Source organism: Lynx canadensis, chromosome F1 (genome assembly GCF_007474595.2).
Source record: "Lynx canadensis isolate LIC74 chromosome F1, mLynCan4.pri.v2, whole genome shotgun sequence".
Classification (NCBI taxonomy): domain Eukaryota; kingdom Metazoa; phylum Chordata; class Mammalia; order Carnivora; family Felidae; genus Lynx; species Lynx canadensis.
Window position 1 is genome coordinate 66,544,089 of NC_044319.2, and position 25,236 is coordinate 66,569,324.

The 25,236-nt window shown below is 58.9% G+C and overlaps 1 protein-coding gene across 1 annotated transcript in view; it reads left to right on the top strand.

The window, feature by feature from the left end:
• The window catches only part of ARHGEF11 (Rho guanine nucleotide exchange factor 11), an 87,338-nt gene that overhangs the window by 42,739 nt on the left and 19,363 nt on the right, over nt 1-25,236 (top strand). The window contains 17 exon segments of the mRNA XM_030302022.1: nt 1,276-1,290; nt 1,602-1,699; nt 2,598-2,696; nt 8,553-8,602; nt 9,275-9,332; nt 10,031-10,209; nt 10,894-10,965; nt 15,141-15,260; nt 16,612-16,657; nt 17,130-17,206; nt 18,154-18,291; nt 19,926-20,000; nt 20,210-20,311; nt 21,207-21,305; nt 22,286-22,328; nt 23,336-23,432; nt 23,567-23,689. Of these exon segments, the coding sequence (XP_030157882.1) occupies nt 1,276-1,290; nt 1,602-1,699; nt 2,598-2,696; nt 8,553-8,602; nt 9,275-9,332; nt 10,031-10,209; nt 10,894-10,965; nt 15,141-15,260; nt 16,612-16,657; nt 17,130-17,206; nt 18,154-18,291; nt 19,926-20,000; nt 20,210-20,311; nt 21,207-21,305; nt 22,286-22,328; nt 23,336-23,432; nt 23,567-23,689 (1,491 nt within the window).

Sequence of the window (25,236 nt, forward strand, 5' to 3'; positions counted from 1 at the left end):
GCGATTGCGGCTTTTCTTGAACCAACCGTCTCCCGTGTCTTGTCTCGTTTATGTCTTGTTCTTCCTTGTCTCTCGTCCTCCATTCCCGCATCACGCTCTCCTGGGCCCCACGCTCTCCTCTCCCTTGGCGTCCTCCTCTCTCTGATCCAAAGATCAGCCAGTAAAAAGCAGTCTCACCTGTCCAGGGAGGAGGGGCACCAGGATGAGGGGAGAAGAAGACCCCCATCTTTTAACTTTGAAAGTTATTTTGTCGTGTCATATATATCACTTGAAGAGCTGGCTCCTTCGCGGGATCCAGAACCTAAAGGCTGCAATCGAGAATATGAGTTTCTAGCACCAGCCCTGTGCCCCAGACACGCAGTCTTCTTCCTCAGAGGCAGCCAGTGTGTGTTCTTTTGTACCCTCCCAAAGGTGTCTTAGATCCTTTGTGCGTACGTGAGCGAGCACGTAAACGCACATGAAGAAATACTTCCCCCCCTGCTCTTTTGCCCACTTTTCCCTGGGCTCGTAATCCTGCGCCTTGCTGTTTTCACTCAACACATCCTGGAGGCCATTCCTTTCCGTCAAGGGCCTTCCCGTCACACGCAGCTGAGCACCCTGCCATCATACTGTCACCGTCACACTGTGGTTTACTCCACCAGCCACCATGTGAACATTTACACCAAGGGCATGTTCTGCCACTGCGCACAGCGCCTCCGCTAATATCCTTCTGCCTGGTCACTTGCCGTAGACACGCGGGAGACCCCCTCAGAGGGGCAGCAGGTACACTCTCCTGAACGGGAGAGGCATAGCAGCCGTTGAACTTGTCCTACTGCTGTTGAAGGGAAGATCTGGTTTGGTGATCTCGGTACCTTGAGGTGTTAGGGTCTCACTTAACCTTTGCCCAGCGGGGCGCCTCGGGCTGGCTGCAGGCAGGGGCTCGGTGTGGGCCGGATTTCTACCACCGGACGGGCCGGACTCCAGGAAAAGGGGCGTTTTCAGAGGCTTGGCCATTGCTCTCCCCCTCCCTTCCAGAGAAGCGTATGCTACCCCACCCAGGTTAGTCCCAGTTCCCCGCCTGGAGGTGCCCGTCTAGAGGGGACGAGACAAAGCCCGAGGTGGGGAGGCTCTCTGCTGCACCCGCCGCCGTCCTCTGCCGGCTGGTTCTGATGCCCCGCCGTCTCGCCCTCCGGTCTCCCTGTCCTTTGCCAGTCGCCGCCTGACACTAACCAGCTTTTGTTTTCTCCTGTCTTTTTCTTGCATCCATCTCCCTGCTGCTTCGTTCTGTTCCGTCAGCCCCATTGCCGCCTGGTAAGAGCCACCAAGCGTGTGTGTCTGTGCGCGGTCTGCTCCCGCCACTCTTTCTTTGTCTCCCGACTCCAGGAAGGGCTCTTGCCCTTCGCACCTTGCTGGGTACCAGGGAGACCGTGCTTGCCCTGCGGCCCAGGATCTCACATAGGTGGTGTTGCCGGTGGTGTAGACACGGCTGATCTCCCACCAGATTAAGCCGGTTACAGGCTGAGAGGGGTGGCCTCTCTTCACCCAAGACTCGGGCCCCTTCTAACAGAGCTGCAGGCTGGTCCCTCCCCGCCCGGCTCACCGCTGCTCTCCTTGCCCTGCAGGTTAAGTAGCCTGTCTTTGGGAGACCCGGCGCCCGGACGCAGGCCTTCTTCCCACCTCCGCCAGCCCTCTGACGCCTCTGACGCCTCTGACACAGCAGGTAACCTTGGGGCACTAACACGCAGACACAGAAGGGGTGCCTTCCCCGGGGGCAAAGCAGCCTTCCCGTCAGGCTCGGCAGTTCGCCGTTTATACCACTTGTCTCCTCTGTCCGTACACCAGCCACGGAAGGGGGATGTTGTCCCTGCTCACAGAGCGGGGGGCCGAGGCACAGAGGGCTTCAGACACCTGCCAAGTGCATAGGCTCGGAGGGGCCAGAGGCAGGCCCGAAACCAGTTGGGCTTAACTCCAGAGTTCCTGCGCTGGCCGTTGTGGGACGGGGCCCGGGTCGGCACGCGAGCTCGGTGCTCGGTGTGCGGCATCCAGTGCGGTGTGCAGTCCGCGGATCTGGGGCGCGATGTCTGGGGTGCAGCGTGCAGGGTGTGGGGTCCGGCGCGTACCCGCAGGGACAGGGGCACTCGGCAGTCGTGGCTGCCTTTCTTTTTCTCCACATTCTGGGGGCAGACGTGTGTGTGAGAAGAACGGGTTTTCTCTTTCCCTGCACCCTTCCCCGGGTCTGGCAAGGGGCCCACCCCGGGTCGCCCCCCGTGAGCCACCACCCGCCGCCCTCGCCAGGCGGGACTTCCCAGCAGCTACCTCACTCGGGCCTCAGTGACAGGGCTGCTTCCCTGTCCTGACCCTCTTTGGCCAGCCTCACCCGACAGACCTAAAGAGACAGACGCCTCAGTGACTGGAGAAGGGTGACTTCTTACACGGGGCGCAAGGTAGCTTCCAGGTGTTCGTTGCTCCGGAGGCCGTCGTGTCATCGCCCTAGTTTTGCTCAAGAAAAGTCTGGGGAGTCGGTTAGTCTGGAAAGGCTTTCTGCGGGAGGACGACCTGGGGCTTTCCCGGTCGGTGGTGGCTCCTGATGATCCTTCTCTGTCTGTCACCCTCATCAGGTCTTGTTCAGCGCTGTGTCATCATCCAAAAGGACCAGCATGGCTTCGGCTTCACCGTCAGCGGGGATCGTATCGTCCTGGTGCAGTCCGTGCGGCCCGGTGAGTGCTGCGTCCCGCTGCCCACAGGGGACGGGGACACCGTGTGGGTAGCAACCGTGTGCGTGACCTGCCGCGTGATTAGAGGATGGGCGTGGGCGCTCCCTGGAGGTGTGGGGAGTGCTGGGCGTGCGTGAATTACTACGAACTGGTCCCGGGGGCCGTCTCGGCAGTGCCGTGCGCCAGACAGAACTCGTAGGGGTCACGTCGCCTGCCCGCTTCCCCATTGGGAAGGGTAAGAATGGCAGGGTGACCCTCAGGCTGTCGGGCAGATGCCAGGTTGCCACCTGAGGGAGGCCCTCTTACCGGGTCAGAAGGTGCCGTGTGGGGTCAGAGACCCCCGTCTTTGTGCCACCTGCAGCACCCTACAGTTTGGGACAGCGTGCCGGCCCGGGCGGGTGCGGGTGCCGGGGCGGCCGACGTTAAATAGTAAAGGGCCAGAGAAATGACGTGTGCCGGGCGGTCTGGGAGGAGACGGTGCTGAGAACAAACGGTGTTCGGGCGGTTTGTGGTCCAAGCCTCCCTGAGAAGCAGTAGGATTTCGGGAGCAGTCGCAAAGGTGGGAATGAAAGACGGCTGGCAGGATGGGAAGGGAGCAGAGCGGGAGGGCACGTAGGCAGGTCGGTCGAGCCGCCAGTTGCGACTGGAAGAGCCGCCAGCACCTGGAAGCCGTGTCGCCCAAGCCATGTCGCCCGCCAGGAGGTAGAGCCGTGCTGGTAAGCGACCCCGGCCGGAGCTGACAAGCGGGAAGGACGTGGGAGCAGGGACACGTGTAAACCAGTGTCCCTAGGGGGGTGAACTTCAGTGTGGCCGCGGGGGTGGCGCGGGTGACGTGGAGAGTCTAAGGCTTGACAGGTACAGGCTCGGCCCCTGACCGCCACAGAAGCAGGCGTCGCAGTAAAGCGGCTCAGAGCGACGATTTGGTGTCTCCGTGCGCGTGAAAGTCGCGCTCTCACCGTACTGTGGTCTCAGAGTGCGGTGGCGTCACGTCTGAGAAAACAACACACACGCCTTCGTTAAAAACACCTTGTTGCGGGGTGTTCCTGCTAATGAGCGAGTCACAGTCTCTGCCGGAGGGTCTGCCTCGATGTTGGTGGCTGCTAGCTGGCCGGGGTGGTGGCCCCCGAAGCCTGGGGGGGCTGTGGCGATTTCCTGAGATAAGACGATGACGTTTGCCACATCAAGCGACTCTTCCTTTTAGGAATGTCTCTCTGTCACGGGAGCTGCTGTTTGGGAGCATTTTGCTCACAGCACAACTTTCAAAATTGGAGTCCATCCTCTCCACCCTGCTGCTCCTTTAGCAACCGCGCTGATGGGATATCTCAGTCCTTTATTGTCATTTCAACAGTCTTCACGGCATTCTCACCAGGAGTGGATTCCATCTCAGGAAACCACTTGCCCCGCTCCTCCCCAGCAAGCACCTCCTCGTCCACTCGGGTTTTATCCTGAGGTTGCAGCCATTCAGCCCCGTCCTCAGGCCACACTGCACTTGTGCCCGCGCGGAAGTCTTGAACCCTCCGAGTCAGTCCGTGAAGGCTGCCTCTTCCGGTTCCTGTGACTATTGATGTTTTGACCTCTTCCCATGAACCGTGAATGGGCCGAGTGGCATCTAGAATGATGAATCCTTCCCAGAAGGTTTTCAATTTGCTTTGTCCAGATCCATCAGCAGAATCATTATCTATGGCAGCCACAGCCCTACAAAATGCATTTGTCAAATAATGAGACTCGAAAGTCGAAATGATTCCTTGACGCGTGAGCTGCAGAACGGGTGTTGTGTCAGCAGGCACGACAACACTCGTCTCGTTGTCCATCAGAGCTCTTGGGTGCCCGGGTCATGGTCAAGGAGCAGTAATATTTTGTTTGTTTTTTAAATTCTTTAATGTTCATTTTTGGGAGAGAGAGAGAGAGCGCGCGCGCACATGCACACACAGGGGAGGGGCAGAGAGAGAGGGAAACCCAGAATCCAAAGCAGGCTCCAGGCTCTGAGCTGTCAGCCACAGGGCCTGATGTGGGGCTCCAACTCACAGACCACGAGATCATGACCTGAGCCGAAGTCGGACGCTTAACCAACCGAGCCACCCAGGCACCCCTGTTTGTTTGTTTTTTTAACATTTATTCATTTTTGAGAAACAGAGACAGAGCATGAGTGGGGGAGGGGCAGACAGAGGGAGACAGATTCCGAAGCAGGCTCTAGGCTCTGAGCTGTTAGCACAGAGCCCAACGTAGGGCTCGAACCCACGGACTGCGAGATCATGACCTGAGCTGAAGTCGGATGGTTAACTGACTGAGCCACCCAGGCTCCCTGGAGCAGTAATATTTTGAAAGAAATCTTTTTTTTTTTTTTTTTTTTTTTTCCTGCACAGCAGGTCCCAATGGGGGACATAATATATTCAGTAACCCATGTTGTAAACAGATGTACTGCCCTCCAGGCTTTGTTGTTCCATTTCTAGAGCACAGACAGAGTAGGTTTAGCGTGATTCTTAAGGGCCCCAGGAATTTGGGAAAGGTCAAGGAGCTTCAGCTTACACTCACCAGCCGCGTTAGCCCCTGACAAGAGTCGGCCCGTCCTTCGAAGCTTGGGAACCGGGCCCTGACTTGTCCCGCCTGGCCACGAGAGTCCTGGACGGCGTCCCCTTCCAACACGGGACTGTCTGGTCCACACTGAGGATCTGCTGGTGAGCGTGGCCACCCTGGTGAATTCTCTCAGCTGGATCTTCCGGAGAACTTGCCGCGGCTTCTGCATCGGCCCCGGACGCTTCTCCCTGCGCTTCTGTGTCGCGCAGGCGGCTTCTTTCCCGAGACCTCACGGACCGGCCTCAGCCAGCGTCTCGCCGCGCCCGTGCGGCCTCCTGCCCTCGCTCGGCCTCCGCAGAACGAAGACGGCGCGGGCCCTGCTCTGGACCGGGCTCTGGACCGGGGACGTGGTGCGTGTGATGCTCCGTCCGGACCACTCAGACTTTCTCCGCATCGGCAGTAAGGCCGTTTAGCTTTCTCGTCATCCGCGTGTTCCCTGGAACAGCACTTCTCATTTCCTTCAGGAACCTTCCCTCGCGTTCACAACTTGGCCAAGCGTCGGGTGCGGGAGGCCTAAGCGTTCGGCGTATCTGGGCTTTGGACGCGCCTTCCCCCCTGAGCCGAATCGCCGCCAGCTTCCGATTTCAAGCGACGGGCGCGAGACTCTGCCTTTCACTGCACACTCAGCGCCGTTGTAGGTCAGTGATCGGCCTAATGTCACTGCTGCCGTGTCTCAGGGAACAGGGCGGCTGAGGAAGGGAGAGAGACGGGGCACGGCCGTCAGCGGAGCATCTGTCAAGTTCACCGTCTTACAGGGCACCGCTCGTGGTGCCCCCCACACCATCACAGCAGTAACACCAACGTCACTCGTCGCAGGCACACCTGGGTGGCTCAGTCGGTTGAGCGTCTGACTCCTGATTTCGGCTCAGGTCATGATCCCATGGTTGTGGAATCAAGCCCTGCATCGGGCTCTGCACTGAGCATGGATGCTGGATCCTGCTTAGGATTCTCTCTCTCCCTCTCCCTCTGCCTCTCTCCCCTGGGTGCGCACACACGCGCTCTCTCGCACGCGCACACGCTCTCTCTTTCCCTCAAGAATAAAAATACAGATTAATGTAAATAAGTTTTTTTACCTAAAAAAGATCACTTGTCACAGATCACCATAAAAATATAATAACAGAAAAGTTTTAGATATTGTGAGAATCACCAAAATGTGGCACTGAGACAGGAGGTGAGCAAATGCTGCTGGAAAAATGGCACCGACAGACTTGCTCGACGCTGGTTCCCGCAAACCTTTCATTTGTTTAAGTTTTTTTTTTAATGTTTTTATTTATTTTTGAGACAGAGACAGAGCATGAGTGGGGGAGGGGCAGAGAGAGAGGGAGACACAGAATCCGAAGCGGGCTCCAGGCTCCGAGCCGTCAGCACAGAGCCCGATGCGGGGCTCGAACTCACGGACCGCGAGATCATGACCTGAGCCGAAGTCGGACGCTTAACCAACTGAGCCACCCAGGCGCCCCTCCCGCAAAACTTTCATTTGTAAAACCCACTGGCTGCACAGTACAGTAAGACAAGGTGTGCCCATGAGCAGGCTAGCATTTCACACTAAGTACATTGCAAAGTGGGAAGAAAAATAGACTTTAAGTAATTTTGAGGAAATAGTTGGGATTTGTTTATGGGAAAAGTAAAAAGAGAATTTCAAATTCATGACCAAAATGAGGTCTGTAGATCACACAAGCATATAAGTAATTGCAGCTCAGATGTTTGGGAGTTAACTTGTGTCTGTGGGGCTTGTTTTCCTGTCCGAGGACAGAGCTCTGAAGAGATACTTCTGTTCTCTGCTTCCATGTTGTCCCTGCTGCTGGACAGGGGAGACGGAGCTGGTGGGGACAAAATGCTCGTCCTTCACCTCTGCGGCCTGCGGTCCCTCGGGTGCAGCTCAGCCCTCTTACATGTCCCTGCCCTGAGGCCCAAGCAGAGTCGGACCCAGAGAGACAAGGGCGGAGGGGTGGCTTGCCAGGGAAGCCCTGAGTTAAGGGGTGTGTCTGTCCATGTGTGTGTCTGTGCACGGGTGTCTCTGCACACGTGTGTGTGCGTTTGGGGCAGGAGACAAGGAGAGCCTACATTGGCATCAGCATTGACCTCTCGGGAGTAACGAAGTGGTTGTTACGGTCTTTCCCTGACCTTAGGCTTCTCTAGTTCAGTTTCCCAGAGTGTGGTTGGTGCCCTGCCGACGTCAGAGTCACCCGGACCCCAGGATGGCTGCCATCCTCGTCCTGAGCCCACGGCCACAATTACTGAATCACTCTCTACCAGGGGGCCAGGGGTCATGCCTTTGAACACATCCCCCAGTGACTCATGATCACTGAGGCTTGAGAGCTGGTTTTTTTCCGAATCGCTAAGTTACTAGAAATCACCACGTGTGTTTCCTACTTTCTTTCCCACCTTTGGTTTCCAGACACAGGGTAGAGCATTTCACGCTCCTTTCGAGTCCTCTTCCGTAAATAGCACGCTGGAGACGAGGGCGTAGTCTTGAGTCCCGTATTGAAAAGCCAAACTGGGACGCAGTCAGTGCTGTAGAATCTCTTTTTAGACCAGAAACATCTATGTTTGCTTTGTGGGAGTTTTGTTTTGATCAGATGAGTGCAGCTCACAGATTGAATGATCATCTGGGGCAGATTCACGAAAACAGTCTTCATGCCGCTCGTTAGCTAGCCTCAGCTTTCGTGTTCCTTATGCTTCCTGGATGTAAATCAGACCAGGACTGAGTCATGGAAAACCACACGGCAGTCACAGCCAGCGCAGCCTCTGGCCAAGGGGCAGCGTCTCAGTAAGTCTCAATCAGAAGCTCTTAATGTGGCCCATTTTAAAGGGAGGAACTAAATAGCCTGAAACAAATTTTGACAGTGAGTGACCATGACCATCTTTATTGATACGAACCCCAGGATACCCCTGAACCCTTCAGGGCTTCAGAAGGACGCTTTGAAACCTCGTTTTTATCCTTTTGTCCATATTCCTGTTAATAACTATCATTATGCTAACAGTACAGTTGATAACGGTAAACCCATCCTTCCCACTGGATCATGGGAAGTAGCTCTTACTGGTCTGGGACATCCAGACACATTCGAATAAAGCGCACGCCCACTCCCCGGAGCCCGGCCTGCCTCTCCAGCACCGTGGTCTGGCCGCTGGAAGTCTGGTCACTGGAGCAGGACAAGAGGCACCCCCGGCATTTCAGGTCCTGACACAAGGGGCTGAGAAGACAAGTCGGAGGGACCGCAGGGCAGGGTCAGTGACCTCTGGGGAGGGTGGCCGGGCTCTGCTGACCAGGTTGTCTCCCTACAGGAGGGGCAGCCATGAGAGCTGGTGTCAAAGAAGGCGACCGGATCATCAAAGTGAGTGCCCCTCCCATTCTGTCCGGCACCTGCACCCTCAGGCCTCGCTGCCACCGGGGGCCCCCGGGTTGGGGGTGGGGCCACGAGAGGAGCTGGGGTGTGCCTGGCAGCAGGGGCAGCCTCTAGGAGCCCCATCCTCGGCCCTTCTTGACTCTAAGCAACCGAGCTTCTGGGATGGGTTTTATCTTTCCACTCATTTAACAAACAACAAAAATACAGTTAAGACAGAGAGGCTGAGGCCAGCGAGGGGCCCAGTGCCTTAGGATTCCGTCCCCACACTGCACTGACCTGAGGTCCTGCCCAGCTGCCACCTGCTGTCACCTGCCCACCCTGTCCACCCAGCACAGAGTCCTAGACATCCTCAGGAGATGCTAGACGAGGAGATCCCTCGGTCCTCTCGTGAGGAGGACACAGGCTGGGGCAGGTGACAGGAGTGCGGGCAGGTAGCTGGATGGAACCTACCAGAAATAACAGATGAAGCTGCAGGTCTCATCCCTGGATCCTCACAGACTGGCTGGGAGGACAGAACGTACGGCAGATGAGAACAGAGCAAACAAGTGACCAGAGGTGTCTGGAGAGCACTGGAAAATGGCTTTGAAGGAGTGACATTGCGAACTTGAGAAGGATTCTGTGCATCCATCTGGTTACTTAATAGCATCTGTCCCCCAACAGGTGAACGGCACCATGGTGACCAACAGCTCCCACCTGGAGGTGGTAAAGCTTATCAAATGTGAGTTGGAGAGAGCTGAGCACAGCGAGTAGGGGAGCAGGTGGGCTGTGGGGGCAGGCCCCTTGACCCGGGGCCTCCTTTGTATGTGACAGAGGCAGCCGGGGTCACGTCTTTAATCCTGATCCGCTGGGCCTGCCCCCGTTCCCTGTGGTCACTGCACGTGCAGACAGTGGCCTCTTGTCTCCCTACACGCCCATGTGGACCATATCGGGCCCCTCCAGTACCATTCACTGCCTGTCCCCCCACAGACAGCCTTTCTCATTGGTTTCCTATCTGGGGGGGAGGGAAGCAGAAACACCCTGTTTGTAGCCAGGAAGACACAACAGTCAGGCCTGCCCAGGTAATGAAACAGAAGCAACAGATTTGAGGAAAGGGTGGGGGGGGGGGGGGCTAGCTTCCGCATGCCTTCTGTGTGCCAGGGGCTTCACTGAATGTCACGAGAGCTGGACAGGTGGCCGCTGGGGAGTGCGGCCACGTATCCCGGTGGGACTGTGGTTGAGCGTTCCACGTGAAGGAAGGGAAGGAACGCAGGGCCAGTGAGCTGGGATTAGGGATGACAGGGCGTTAAAGTGCAGAGAATTTTATCTGCAGAATTTTAAGCTCCGCGCAAGGAGAAGCAGGACCCCTCTGTAGCTTGAGTGTCTGCCGTCCAGAACAATGTGCCGCGAGCAAGCCTCTCCTTGTCTGTCTTCCTCCAGCTGGTGCCTACGTTGCACTGACCCTCCTGGGCTCTTCCCCCTCATCCGTCAGCGTCTCTGGGCTGCAGCAGGACCCAGCCCCGGCCGGAGCCCCCCGAGTCGCCCCCACGGTCCCACCGCCTCCTCCGCCTCCGCCTCCGCCCCCTCCACAGCACATCACGGGGCCCAAACCACTGCAGGTGAGCTCCCCTCCTCAGCTGTCATCCGTGGGGAGGAAAGCAGGTTGTAGCTCAGTGTTCTGGTGAGAAGACAAGCCAGAGATCCGTGAAGCCTGTCAGAAAGCAGAGCAGAGAGAGGCTGGCTGCCAGAAAGCGTCCACCCCACCCTTAGTGTCCCCCTTCCACACAAACGCATCGGTCTTTCCAGACAGCAGTGGGCTCGTGCCTCCTAAATGGGGGAGACCCCGAGGAGGCCCTCAAGGGCCCTGCTCCACAGCTCCCCCGCACCCCCAGCCGTTGCTGCAAGACTGTGGAATACACTGGGGAGGAGGGGGACATGGAGCCCTGCTGTAGGCAGAGAATTGGGAAAGGACAGACACCAGGAGGGGGCGGACCCGGGACAGGAGCTAAGAGGACGGAGAGGGCGTAGTTGGGAGACGGGACGGGACCTCCAGTGGGGAGGAAGGCAGAGCAGAAGTCCCAGGAGACTTGGGAGCCGTTGGACAGCAGAGGTGGTTACGGCCAAGGCTTCTAGGAAACTCCGCAGTAGAAGCCCTGAGGGAAGTGAGGGGCTGAGTGTCACTCCCACGCCCACGCGGCCCAGGCTGCTGTGGTGGCTTTTCTCACCTGAGAAATCAGCAGGTAGAGGAAAATTAAGACGTGGGGCTGTTCCCAGCCCTCACCTGTCCTATGCTCCATTCCCAGGATCCCGTATTCCAAAACCATGCCACCCAGATCCTTCGGAATATGCTGAAGCAGGAGGAAAAGGAGTTACAGGTAAGGCCCCTGCTCAAGACGACTGGCCGCGGCCGTAGTGAAACCCGCAGCCAAGTGCACGATCTCACTCCGGGCGCGCAGCCCGTCATGGCCAAACCCTACCTGGGGCCAGCTGGACCTCGTGGGCCGTGGGATTCGTGACTGCGCAGCCCGGCTGAGAAGGGGAATAGGGATCAGAGCTCCTGGTCAGGTCGGAATAGTAGATCCGCAGGCCCCGCGCCAGCAGGTGACGGGCGAGGAGAGCACAGCCAGGGAGCACCAGAACTGAGCAAGGCCTCGGGCTCTCTGGGGAGGGAGGCGGGGCGGGTGGGGGCCCCGTCAGTGGGAGGGGTGCAGAGTGAGGTTCAGGCGGGGGCGGGGGTGATGCGCTCTCGCTGTGGCGGGCAGCCGGGTCCTGGCCCGGCCCCTCCGTTTCAGTTCACGTGAGCGTTCGCTGCACGGAAAGCCCTGTTGTTGGGCAGCGTTCAGAGACCGAAAGATGAGGCGCTTCTTGCCCTCGACGCGACTGTGCTGACGGAGAAGATTCGTAGCACGATGGGCCAGTTGGTAGGGGACGCAGAAGAGAGCAGTTGGTGAATGACAGGAGACGCAGGGACACCAGAGAGAGGCCTCCAAGAGGGACTTCTGTGGGCGGAACCAATGCGGAGGGACCGCGGTGAACGGACCGCGTCAGCCAAAGGCACGCACACGTGAAGACGCACTCCTGGGTTCGGCGGGCATGGAATCTGTGTGGCGGGGTGGAGCACAGCGATGTCGGCACAGAGACAAATGAGAGGTGCTCTTTCCTCGTGGCGCTTGTACTCCAGCAGGGGGTCGGCGGATGAAGGGAGGTACAGCTTCCCCCACGTTATAATACGTAGAGGTACTTAAGTGTGTTTGTGTCACGCGGTGATCAGGACAGGCCTACACATCAGGAGAAGAGAAGTCACAGTCCAGAAATTAAACCGTACAAATATAGTCAGTTGGTTTTTGACAGATGCCAAGACCATTTAGTGGACAGGGTCCACAACCAGTGCTGGGCCACCTGGCCGTCTGCACACAGAGAACGGACACGGACCCATACCTCACACGATTCCCAGAATTCATTCCAAACCGCTCAAAGACTCACATGTAAAAACTAAAACTATTTTTTGAAACTGCAAAACTCTCGGGGCGCCTGGGCGGCCCAGTCAGTTAAGCATCTGTCTTCGGCTCAGGTCGTGATCTCAGGGTTCATGGGATTGAACTCCACACTGGGCTCTGTGCCGACAGCATGGAGACTGCTTGGGATTCTCTCTCTCTCTCCTCTCTCTCTGCCCCTCCTCCATCTCGCACATATGCTCACTACCCCCCTCCTCTCAAAATAAATAAATAAAACTTAAAAAGAAAACATAGGTACGAGTCTTCACGACCTTGGATTAGGCAACGTTTTCTTAGGTAAAACACCAGAAGTAGAAACAGCGAAAAACATAAAATAAAATAAATTGAACTTCATCCAAATTCAAAACCTTCGTGCATCAAAGAACACTGTCAAGAAAGTAAAAAGACAGCCCACAGAATGGAGAAAATACTTGCAACTCGTATATCCAGTAAGGGCCTAGTACCAGACTGTGTAAAGGACTCTCAAAACTTAATAGTAAAAAAGACAACGTGAGCGCCTTTAAAAGTTGGCCAAAGATTTGAATAGACAGTCAGTAAAGAAAACGTAGAGATGGCCAATAAGCTCGTGAAAAGACGCTCCACATCATCAGTCGTTAGGGTGATGGCGATCAAAGCCCCACAGCACTGCTCCACACCCATTAGGGTGGTTAGAGCTAGAATAACAGAAAGTAACAGTTGTCGGTGGCAGTAGCCTGTGTATTTTGTCTGCGTGCTCGTTATCCTCATCTGTTCCCACCATTGGGGGGGGGGGGGGATGTGCAGGCACGCAGCCGCTGTGGAAAATGGCTTGGCAATTCTTCCAGATCCTAAACGCAGAGGATCACAGATGCATCGATTCCACTCCCGGGTACAACCCGAGAGGACTGAAAACACACATCCAGGCAGAAACCTGTACGTGAACGTTCTTCGTACCATTGGTCATAAACGGCCCCAAAGCGGAAACAAGCCAAAAGTTGTTGGTAAACGGAGGTGGTCTGTCCGTACAGTGGGATGGCTCTCGGCCATAACAAGGTCGGACACACGCTGCACAGCACGGGGACCCCGAACACGTGCTGCTCGTGAGAGAGCCAGGCACAGAAGGCCACAGGCTGTAGGATGACATTTACGTGCAAGTCCCAAATAGGGAAGTCTGTGAAGAGAGAAAGTAAATTAGTGGTTTCGGGGGTGGAGGAGGGGAGAAGTTGAGAGTGACCGCCGTCCTGTCAGGCGGTAGCCGCGTTCGGGAATTACACGGCGGCTTGTATGCTCTGCGAAGGCGCTCCAGGCCACTGAATTGGGCACTTTAAAACGGTGAGGTTTACGTTACGTGAATCACGTGTCGACAGTTTTTACAATGGTTTTTGAGGGCACAGAAGCCCAAAAGAAGGAATAATCATGCCGTAATCAGAGCAGGCTTCCTGAGGTGGCCCTTGAGTTTGGGTTCGGTCTGTTTCACTCTGGAACGTACTTTGGGCCTAGAATTCCGTCTGAGCTTGGGGTTTATTCTGAAGACCGTGGCATTGGTCAGGGTTTTGAACAGGGGAGTGATCACACCTCCAGACCGGCAGTCTCCACGGAGATGCGTGTTCCGTGCGTGGACACACCAGAAGGCCACGGGGGGCCACGGGGACGTCTCAGAGGCAGAGGAGCAGGGCGGGTCCAGGGGCAGGAAATGAAAGTCAGCTTCGGTTGACCGTGCGACATTCAGATAAAAAGGCCGTGGACCCGGCCGGCGGACGTGACAGAGTTGAGCCTCAAGGGAGAGGGCAGGGTTGGGACAGAGGTTCAGGCGTCCTCGGCCCGAGCTGGGAGTTGAAAGTGGGGACCGGGTGGCGTCACCCAGGGTGCCGGGGCCAGAGGAGAGCACGCGGGGATAGAACGTGATGCTCCAGTGCTCTTAACCGCACACGCACCCGCCCGTAACATCGCTGCTATGGTTGCTGTTACATTCAGATTTCAATTATCTGTCCTCCTCCCTGCGGGACTAAGTTCCTTAAAGGCCAGGGCCACACCGCGTGTCCCTGCACATGCGTGTCCTGCACTGGCATGGCTGGCACGCAAGGCGGGGCGGAGACCAGGCGAGGCTGCGGGCAGCTGTGAGGGAGGGTGGGGGGCACCGGGGCGGCTGTCCGAGGAGGGGGCGCTGGAGAGGTGACGGCTGGGGCCAGGCCTCTGGCTTTGGCCTTGGGTCATCGGGCTCCTTGGAGGAGTAGCAGTCAGATCATTTGCGGGCAGCAGGGTCTGGCCCCGAGGGTGGACCCGTGTCTGGAGACGTGTCCGTGGATGGAGGGTGAAAGGGCTGAGGGTAGTCATAACTGACGGAAAGGCTCGTGTGCTCGCAGGATGGGGGGGAAGGAGCCACTGGCGGGGAGCCCGAGGGCATGAGCAGCGTCTCAGCAGAGTCCGGGGAGCTGGAAGCAGGGCTTCTCCAAGGGCCGGGCCCGGGATGTGATGTCGTGTGCTGGGCGGCTCGGACGGGATGGAACGAGAAGTGGGGGGGTGTAAAATGCGGTTGGCAGGTGGCAGGGGGGCCTCAGATGAGCTTCGAGAACGTGTGCACCCACCATCTTGTTTAATTGCGAGCCAACACTTCCTTCCGGAGTGAAATTACAGTAGCTGCTCCCGCTGAGTCCTCATGGACGCGATGGCGTTCAGGTCTCCCAGCTGTCCCCGTTTTATCCGCGAGGACCCGGTCCAGCTTGCAGGTCTACGCAGCTAGTGAGCACGGGTGGCAGAGTTCAAGTCCAGCCTCCCCGAGCGCACAGCCCAGGCTGTAAGCGCGCCGGGTGAGCGTCCAGCCGGGCACGCACATCCGGCTGGCCCCTGGAGCAGGAGAGGGAGAGACTGCCCGGGCCTTCCTGCCGTCCCTCTCCAGCATCGCCTGTGCCCTCACCGCCTCCACACCTCTCCCTCCTCCTAACGTGCGTCTCCCGAAGGCAGAGAGCTCCCGTCTCTTCTCTTTGTTGTGGGGTGACTCCCCGTTCCCTGTCCCCGTGAGTTGTCTGTCCTCCACTAACCGCCTTCTGCCTTCCCCCGTCGCCCTCGCCCGTCCCCAGCGGATCTGCGAGGTGTACAGCCGGAACCCCGCCAGCCCGCTGGAAGAACAGATGGAGGGCGCCCGGAGGCGCGTCACTCAGTTACAGCGGAAGATCCAGCAGGAGACGGGTGGCTCGGCGGTGAGTGACGCAGGCTGGGCTCCAGGCGGGTGCCGCGCAGGCGGCCGGGGGCAGAGCGCGGAGAGCCCGGATGGGCTTCTGGAGCTGTGCAGGACCCGGGGCTGACCAGTAAGCGTCCAGGACTTTACAGGGAACAGAGGGCAGCAATTCTTTCTTTAGCACCAAAGGGCCCCTTCCTGCCCCCGGTGAGCCTGCGGCGGAAGGAAACACGCACGAACTAAGTCGGGCCCTTGGCTTCAGTCTCCCTGTCACCTGCTCCCCAGTGCTGTCCTCGGAGCTGACGGCTGTCCCTGAGCGATCTCACACGGCGCACGTCTGGGGGCTCCTTTCAGCCCCCGTCCCAGCACTTCGCACGTCAGCCCAAGTGAGGGAGCCACGGCGCTGACCGTTTTGCGTAAACGGAGTTTCCAGAGAGGAGTGTCCTTACCTGTCTTAGTCAAGGGCTTTGTTATTAGCATCCGTCTGAATCTCCATCGGGCCTTAACTCTTTGGGTAAATAAGAAGGAGCCCGCCAGAAACTGTAAGATCTCCAAGGACAGTTTTGCCAAAGCTGGTAGAACTTGTTGGAGGATGACCTTCTTTCTTCTTTGGGGCATCCCGATCAGAATGTCTGGGAACCGCAGGCTAGTCAAACTTGAACCGTTGTGTCTTCTGAAGGACAGTCAGCGTCGCATGGCTGGTAGGAGCTCAGGTTCTGTGCTCGCCTTCTGTAAGACTTGGGCAGGCTCCGTACTTCCCAGGAGGCGCGGTGTCTTTGTCTGTAGAACGGAGGTCACATCCACACCCGTGTGCTCTGCCGGGTGGTGGGTCGGGTCACCAGCCCCGGCGTCAGTTTTCCTGCTGCGTAGCTTGGGCACATCACGTGAGGTCTCTGGGCTTCTCAGTTATGGCAGAGAGCTGTCCCTGCCTCGGGCTTCCCGAAAGCCTAGACGAGATCTAGAAGGGCGGGCTTCCCGAGCAGCCGAGCTCTATCACCATAGTCCCATCCCCCCAGCCCCGTCCTGTCTGTCGGTCAGCGGCAGCTAGAGGCCAGCCCTCCTCCGCTGCCCTCAGTCACCAGCTTTCCTGGCGGGAAGCTCCTTCTGCGTCCAGCCCAACCGAGGCAGTAGATGCTTTGAGGTCCGGGGTGGCAAATCCGTGGGTTTGAAGAATTTCTGCCTTTCCACCATCCTCCCGACTACCCACGATGCAATGGCTCCCCAGTCTGGGCATTTTTAAGGCAACAAATCAGAAGCAGCCGCTCACTGCGGCAGATACTCTCTGCGGAGATGAGGGAAGGGGTGGCTGGAGGAGGGAACAAGTAGGAGAGAGGCTTGCAGAACTTGCCACCCTCGGCACCTTTGTTTTTTAGGACCTGCTGTCCCTGTACGGTGACACCGGCCAGAGATCGTCAGAAGGTAAGTCGGCCCAGCTCTCCATACTCTGGTCCGGGTTCCTTACTCACTGTCCCCTCCCCCTGGGGCAGGTTCAGGAAAGACTGACTGGAGGCCCTGCTCCGGGCACAAGCATAGGGAGAGAAAGCGACATCCACGCACAGGGGCAGCGGGGGCGGCTCAGTCGGTAGACGGGAGTGCGTGACCGCAGCACCGACGGCTGCGGACCAGAGAGGAACTGTGACGACAGCAGTCAGGCCCTTGGGAGGCCACACTGGGGTTGGGGGCAAGACTCTCGGTGATCTGGCACAGCAGAGTCTCATTCCGGGACTGACGTGGCCCGGGCACAGGCACACTGGTGGGTGAGAGCCGGGTGTAGAGCATCTGACCTGAGGGAAACCCGGAAAGGAGGGAAGGTGGCACTTCGCCCCCCTACCCTGCCCACGGGCCCCCCAGGCCACGATGCCACCTTCCATGTCATCTGTCTCCTTCCCAGGCCGGCTCTCTCTGGATTCCCAGGAGGGGGACAGCGGCTTGGACTCTGGGGCAGAGCGCTTCCCCTCCCTCGGCGAGGTGAGTGCCCACAGGGGGCCAGCCCCGTCTGAAACCACCGTCGGCGTCCGCTCTCCGGGCACCCACAGGTCCTGCCGTCTGTGCGTGCTCCCGGCTCCAAGGGTTCTCGTCGCTGTGCTCTGGGCACGGAAGGGGCTGCACGTGCGCCCTGCGTGCAGGGCTGTCGGAGCCGCCTTCCGTTCCGTAAAGAATCGGCGGAGGAAGGCGGACGACGTGTGGGGAGCCTCTGGGCGTGAGGGAGCAGAGCCTGTCCGCGAAAACCGCGGACTGACCGCACACACGGGTCTCCCTCTCAGGTGGACACCCCGAGCCGGCCGAGGCAGAGCGGCGGCCCCTCTCTCTCTCACAGACCTCACTGTCCTTGAACAGCTCATCTTTTCTGCAGCGGTCAGAAGACTTGGTTCTGGCCTAGTGTTACCTCCCAGCTGTCCTCTATTTGCATATGTAAATTGCAGATATGAACTTGCAAGCTGAAAGTGCAAGTGAACGGAAGAAGTAATCGTGATGTCTGTAAGACACCTGCTGAGCCAGGTTAATTAACACACTTACACCGTAATTCTAAGTAATAGTTGGAATTGTATTAGCGTGTCCTTACAGGACCCAGGATGCGTTCCAGGTATCCTGAGGGCCGGGTGTCAGAGAGGCGACCTGGCTTAGAGAGGAAGGCTGTGGGCTGGGTTGACTCCAGGGAATACCCGTGGCTGGGTCCCGACCTTCGGTAAATCTCATGACCTTCCCGAGTCTTGATTTCCTTATGTGAGAAGCGGGAGGAGTGGTAGTATCTGCCTCAAAGGACGGTTGTGAGCATCGAGCCCGGTGCGCCTAACGCGGGCCCAGAGTCGTGGCGGACGCGGAGGAAGCACTGGGGAGTGCACGTGCGCCGCCGGGCATGGGCCTCACCACACGAGCGGAGCGTGAGTTTCTGGATGGGCTCTCTGTTCCTCTAGGTGCTGAAGAATCGGAACTCGGCACTGTCAGACCCTGGGCTGGACAGTCCCCGAACCTCCCCTGTGATCGTGGCCAGGGTGGCCCAGCACCATCGGCGGCAGGGCTCGGACGCACCAGTGCCCGGCGCCAGCGACCAGGTGACGGGTCCAGAGCCCCCTGCGGCTCTCCCTCCCCTCCTCCCCTCCTTCAGAACCACATTCCAGTGCGTGGCCTGGACCCCTCTGGCCACACCCGCTTCCTGATAGACTTTTGCCTAGAGAACAAGACGGAAGGACGAACGTGGCTTGAGTGGATGTTTGAACGCTGTCTTGGGCTGTGTGAAGACGGTGAATACGTGTGCAGGGAAGGGAAGGGACGCCCGAGGGACAGACAGCTGTCTGTGTACAGCAACAGATAGATTTGTGCAGTCTTTCTCCAGAACACTACTCTTCAGTTTTCTCTTTCTGCAGCAAAATCTTATTCTTATGTGGCACCCTGGTACCACATAAGCTCAGCTCCCCCGGGACCTGCGCCCGTCAGCGTCCCCCCTACCCCGGGGCAAGTCCTGTGGCCCCAGGGTCCTGAAAACCTGATTCGGAAGCGCTGCCCCAAGAAAAGAACCAGGAGGGGAGACCCGGGAAGAGGGCTCTGGGCTCAGCGCAGAAAGCTTGCCGAGGGTCTGGGCTGTCGAGGGCCCAGAAGTGGCCATCCGCCATCCCTGGGGATCCTGGACCCCGAGGGATGCAGAGACCCGGGTGTTACAGGAGAGGAGGCAGCCCAGGATGTGTCTGAGAAATACAGAGGCAGCTGCCCCTGCGTTCAGTCTGTCCGGGCCTCACGTTTTCATTTGTCAGTGAGCGCCACGCTGATCTCTGACGTACCTTCTGGGTCTCACGTTCTTTGACTCTGTCATTCTGAGCGAAGAGTCTGCAGATAGCAGGAGAGCAGGGTGAGTGAGTTTTCGGAAGGCGCTGTCAGGAAAAACCCCTTGAGCGAGTCGGGTGGGAGGGCATGTTAGGCCTGGAAGAAAGTGGGCAAAAGTGGGCGTAAGTGGTCCAGACGGGCTCCAGAGCAGGGCCTGCGTTGGGGAATGCCTGGAAATGAGGCAGATTGAATTCAGTGGAAACGTTGGTAGAAAAGCTTTGGAAGTTCATGGAACCTTCAGGAGAAAGCTTGTCCAGTGAAGCGTCTGACACGTCTGTGCAGAATGAACTCTCGTTGTACCTGACATGGACCACACACCACTTAGGGGTTGGGCTTCTAGTAAAACAGGCGTGAGGAGGAAGGGGAGAACGCCGTGCTCAGAAGTCTGGAATTTAGGCAGGTGGTGGAGGCCTGCCGTAGACCCTTGAGCCGGCTGGGGGAACGGTCAGCTCCGTCCCATCCTGCTCAAGGAGGCAGAGATGGCTCCAAGCTGTCCTGTGACGGAGACCGGGCCACCGTGGGCGCCGTGCTGGACGTGGACATGGCCGCTGAAGGGACCAACAGAGCCCCAGGCCGCGGCCGCAGGGGCTGGCACTGCGTCCCAGGGTCTTTCGCAAACAGGAAGAGCGCCTTCTCTCACTTCCTGTCTCCGCATGCACATGCCCAGGCCTCCCCACCCAGAGGAACTTGACTCCGGGCGCTGGAGACTGTGGTCTGCCCTCTGAGACCAGGGGAGGTGGGGAGATGCCAGCGCTCTCGCCAGACACACACGGTCCTCCTCACCGGTGCCATGCCATCACCACACAGATGTGGTGTGGGGCCTGGACCCGTGTCCCCTGACCTCCCTGCATCTGGACTCTCTCCGCAGGGCACAGACCAAAGCCCAAAGCCTTTAATTATTGGCCCAGAGGAAGACTGTGACCCGGGTTATTTCAACAACGAGGTAACGGTTCCCTGACTCCCTGCTTTCGTCATTGTCGCACTGGCTGCTGTTGACTAGAAGCCGTTAGACCCACACCGGCCGTGAGGGGCACAGGGTGGGCGCCGAAGCTTGCAGACCCGGGCGGCGGGGGACGTGGGGCGAGGCCGCAGGCCATGTTGCTGCATCCTGCCTCTGCGCACCGCAGCCACACCCGTGCGTCTGCCTTCCAGAGCGACATCATATTCCAGGATCTCGAGAAGCTGAAGGCCCGGCCAGCCCACCTGGGGGTTTTCCTGCGGTACATCTTCTCTCAGGCGGACCCCAGCCCGCTGGTAAGTCCGATCCGTGGGCGCCGGCAGGCAGCTCGAGGACAGAGGCAAATAGGGAAGAAGGTGCAGGTCAGGCGGGAGGGACTGTGCCCCGCCAGGCACGTCCGGAGCGTAGGGAGGCGCGGGGAGAGGGAGGCCAGGGGAGCCGCCATCGTTCTCGGTCCGCTTGGAGGAGACGGTCATCCTGGAGTCGTCAACCCTGAGGACGTGAGAGCCTGGCCTTGCAGACACGAGACCTTACCACAGGGAGGCTTAGCGGAGGGGCAAGGTGACAAAGATGACAGCGGGCTGTATGGGGAAGGGGCGCCCTGGGACAGGGCTCGGGGCCAGCGGCCTCAGCAGCTTCTGTCCTGCTGCTCAGCCGCTCGGAAGGGGATGGGCACGAGGGGACGGTGTCGTGTCCCTCAGGAGGCACAGAGCACTGTTTGCCTTCGGGGCCAGGAGCACCGGTGTGTGGGACCCACGTGCTGTGTCCCAGAGACTCCGGAGTGAAGTCCGGGCACATCACAGACAGAAGTAGAACACCGGCCCGTAGAACACAAGATACAGACCAGCACGAGGCAAAATGCCGAGTGTGGAGGACGCACAGATAGGGTGCCTGTGTTGCAAGCGGGTGGGCAGAACTCAGAGGGTTCTGAGACTCCAGGCCAGGGTTTCTCCGCCCCAGCGTGGTGACGTTGAGCTGTAGGAGTTTTTGCTGGGGGGCCGTCCTGTGCATCTTCCCATCTCAGCTGCGCCACTAGGCTCTGCCCACTAGGTGCCCCAGCACCTCTCCAGGGAAGGGTCACAGGTGTCTCCAGGCACCTCCTGCTCATTGTCCCTTGGAGGCAAAATCACTCCTCCACGGAGGGGGGCCACTGAGAACCACCGCTCCAGTCCCCCTTCTCTCTCCTCCTAGCTTTTTTACTTGTGTGCCGAAGTTTATCAGCAGACAAACCCCAAGGATTCACGAAGCTTGGGAAAAGACATCTGGAATATTTTCCTAGAGAAAAACGCGGTAAGGCAGTCGTGGATTGAATTACAATTTTACTGTACTCTTGGGGGCCACTCGGAGCAGAGGAAAAATGAAGCCATACATTCAGGCTGGATGGAAACCGTTCTTCAGGAGAAGTTGGGGCTGACGGACGGCTCCTGGGTCCTGTTCCCGGCCCTGCTCTCAACCCTGAGCTCCTCTCCTGGCCCCTTTGTTCTGCGTGTGGCCAGGTAGAATGCACGTGGCCTCTCCAAACATTTGGAGAGAGAAGGAGCTGGTGCCAAACCTTGATTCCTGTCCCCTAGATCGGTGCTGGCTCCGTGTCTGGGCTCGCTGATCTAGGGGCTCTCATGCCCAGCCCAGAGCAGGGTTCCCAGGGAGGAGGCCAAGAGCGTGCGCCCGTGTGGACAGGGCCGGGCTGCGGCGGCACCTGCCTGCACAGGGCAACGCCTTACGGACTCTCCAGCGTGAGCGGCTACGCTGATGCCCAAACGACTTCAGCCTCTCAGTTCCAAAACAAGCTCGCAGGATTCCTGAGACTGGGAGTAAAGTGTCCTTCTCAAGACTTCCACACCTGTTCCCTCTAGCGGGTCTGGAGGGGGGCGGCCGCTGCCGACCGCACCCTGTGGGGGTTGCAGAACCGGCCTGTCCCCGTGGTCAGTCCCTCTGCTCTCCGCTCACTGGGACACTCGGTAACCTGAGGGAGCAGAGACGGCCCAGTACAGCTTGCTCCCTTGCTGCCGAGTCAGCAGCCGTGCATCCCATGCACCCCATGTCCTTGAAGCAAAGTGGGAAGCCTACATGTGCCCCAGAAGGTGGCCCAGCTCGCCTTGTAGCTTCATGCTCGAGTGCAGGCTTACGAGGGGGCAGAGGAGAGGACGGTGGGCCAGGTGTCCGGGAAGGAGAGAAGGGGTGTTCCAGTCCTCCCTGCCACCGTGCAACGTCTCCCACGTACCCTTGGCTGTGGGCCTCACTGCCCCCGCCCCCACTCTTCTCTTTTCTAGCCACTGAGAGTAAAGGTCCCAGAGGTGTTGCAGACCGAAATTGGTAAGTCAGTTTACTAGCCAGCTGCTCTTGTCCTGGGCCGTGGGAGGCTGCAGAGCACAGAGGGCACGTGGGCCCCATCCCTGGGAAGCCCTCCTCTAGGAGGGAAAGCAGGGGTGGTTCCCCCCGAGCGCCTCACGATGGCTGACGGGCTGCGCCACGGGACAGGCCCTGCCTGGGGAGCCCATCCCGGGAGTACGTGCCCCCGTCAGACCTGAGCTCGTTTCTGCCAGCCTTCCCCGGGACCTTCCTGGGCCCAGCGGGGCCATCTGTACGGAAGGGCAGTTGGACTTGAGGGATTCCTAAGCCTGGTCGAGCACCAGAGTCCCTGGGGGAATTCTTGAAACTCCAGAAACCGGGGCCTCACTCCATCCCACCTCGGGTCGGGATCTCTGGAGTAGTTTTGTTTCTGTGAATTCCTCTCTGATGCTGCCGGCGTTTGGCCCGGTGAGGACCCTGCTGGCCAGTGATTGCTCCGTCCCCATCTCGTTCTCTAGTCGTGATAGGAGAGCTGAGGGAAGGCGGCATAAGAGGGTGTCAGCCTGAGAAGCGGGTCCCAGGCAGCTTTCTAGAGAACAGACGTCCCACGCTGCCTTCGGAAAGTGTGCCTTGTGGCCTGAGGCCAGAGGGTAGAGTCCCTCGTACGCGTGAAGCTGCTGGGGGAGCGGGACCGACACCGTCCAGGTTCCGCTGGGGAGTCGGGGCTTCATGTGAAGTGCTTGCCTTTCTCGGCCTCGTGCCCTGGCCCGGTGGCCACGAAGAATGAGGGGTTTGCACTGTGGCATCAGAGGGCAGCCCCTGGGCCCATCTGATCATAGACGGGGTTTCATTTGTCCACATAACAGAGCCTAGAACATCCAGAAAATGTTTTTGTGCTTGCCTTGGGACCTGGACAACAGGAGTCCGGTCCTGGATTCGGGAGTGGCCTGGTGGGTCCAGGACTCAGGGGGCTCAGCAGGCATGGCCCCCTGTCCCGACACCCCATTTCTCCTTCCCTGGGTTCCCACCAGACTCACGTCTGCGCAGCAGCGAGGACGTCCGCGCTGCCCTCCGGGAAGCCCAGGAGGCGGCCATGCCCGAGATCCAGGAGCAGATCCAGGACTACAGGTTGTGGGTCCCCCCCGCTCCCTCTGCGTCCTCACCCGTCTGTCCCCTGTGACGAGCATCTCTCGTGAGCGCATTTGCCTCGCTGTTTCCGGGCGTCTGTGAGCACGCGTGTGCGCCTGCTTTGTCTGTCTTAGAACGAAGCGCACCCTGGGGCTGGGCAGTCTGTACGGTGAGAATGACCTGCTGGACCTGGACGGCGACCCTCTCCGAGAACGCCAAGTGGCCGAGAAGCAGCTGGCTGCCCTGGGAGACATCCTGTGAGTGCACTACCACCCCACCCCCACCCCCCCGCAACGCCACCCGGAAGTGCCGAACAGACGCGAGTGTCCTGTGCGTCTGCTCGCCGGCCTCTCCCCCTACGACGTCTGCCGGATCCTCCCCCCAGAAGGTGCGGAGGGCCCGGCTCGCCTGCTGCCTTGCTCAGGCGAGATTGTCGGCATTTCATGCGGCCGCGGGACTCCGCGGCTCCCCACGGAGCTTTCTGCTCCCCTTCCGAGCCCTCTTCCTGATCGTGCTGCCTCCTGTCTGTAGGGTCACAGGGACCCTGGCACGAGGGCCACACGTGGGCCCTCAGGAGGCAGACCGGCTGGCGGGCGGGAGGGTGAACGATTCTCAACTAATCATCTCAGTTGGGCATCAGAAGACCGGCCTGACTAACCTGGTCAGGAACTTCGGCTCAGCTGCAGTGGCTGTGCCTTTCCTGTCCCGTCTTCCCAGCGCCACCCGCGTGACTTTGTGGGGACACATCAGACTTAGGGGCTTCTCCACTCAGTGCTCTGGGACCCTGGTCTCAGCTATAAAATGACAAAAGGTGGACGAGACTGTCTCCGGAGTCTCTGTTCACACTGCCATTCAATGCAGCAACATGTGCGGAGTTCGTTCTGGGCTCTCGGGACATGTTAGTGAACAAAACAACAGTTTCTGTGGTGCTCACGTCATAGGAGGAAGAGAGAGCAATGTGCAAGAAATAAGGAAGGCCTGTAACGCGTTGGAGACAACGAGGGGGACAGAGCAGGCTGGCGGAAGGGGTCGGGTGCACCAGAGCCAGCGGGTGACGGTTTTAAATAGGGCGGCCAGGGCGAGCCTCCCCCCCCCCCCCAGTAACATTTAAGCAACTGAAGAAAGTGGGACCGTCATCCTTGAAGACTGCTGGGGGGAAGAGGCAGGGCAAAGTAGGCACGTGCTTGACGTGTGGGGAGCAGCGGAGACCAGAGCAGATAGAGAAGGTGGGCGCTGAAGTCAGAGAGGTGACGGGAGGGCAGCCGCAGAGCCTGAGGACGGTTGTGCGGCCTCTGGTTTTCCCTGTCCGTGGCGGGGAGGGGCCGCACGGGAACCCACGCGGTGGGGCTTGGACCGGGCAGGGCTGGGGCACGCGGTGAGATGCGGTCGGTGTCCCACGTGTATCCTAACCGTAGAGCAAACGGGCATCTCCTAAAAACTGAGTGTGGGTCGGGGAAGACCCCACGGTTTGTGCCTACACGGCAGAAAGGACGAGGTGCCACCAGCCGGGATCAGGGCGGCTGTGTGGGGGGCAGTCCGAGGTGGGCACGTTGAGTCTGAGGTCCGTATTAGACGTCACCCTGGAGGTGCGGCCGCAGGCTAAGTCTGGCAGAGGAGAGACAGGACTGTAGACATCACACAGGGGCATATTCCTGGGAATAACCCCCTGACCTTCAGCCAAGCCCTGGATCTTTGTGGGCCTCAGTTTCCCTGGCCTGTTACAGTGGGCACCCCGCTCAGGGTGGTCTCTACGGGAAGCTTCAGCCTCACTGATGGAGATCTAACACCTCCTCACGGGGCTCTC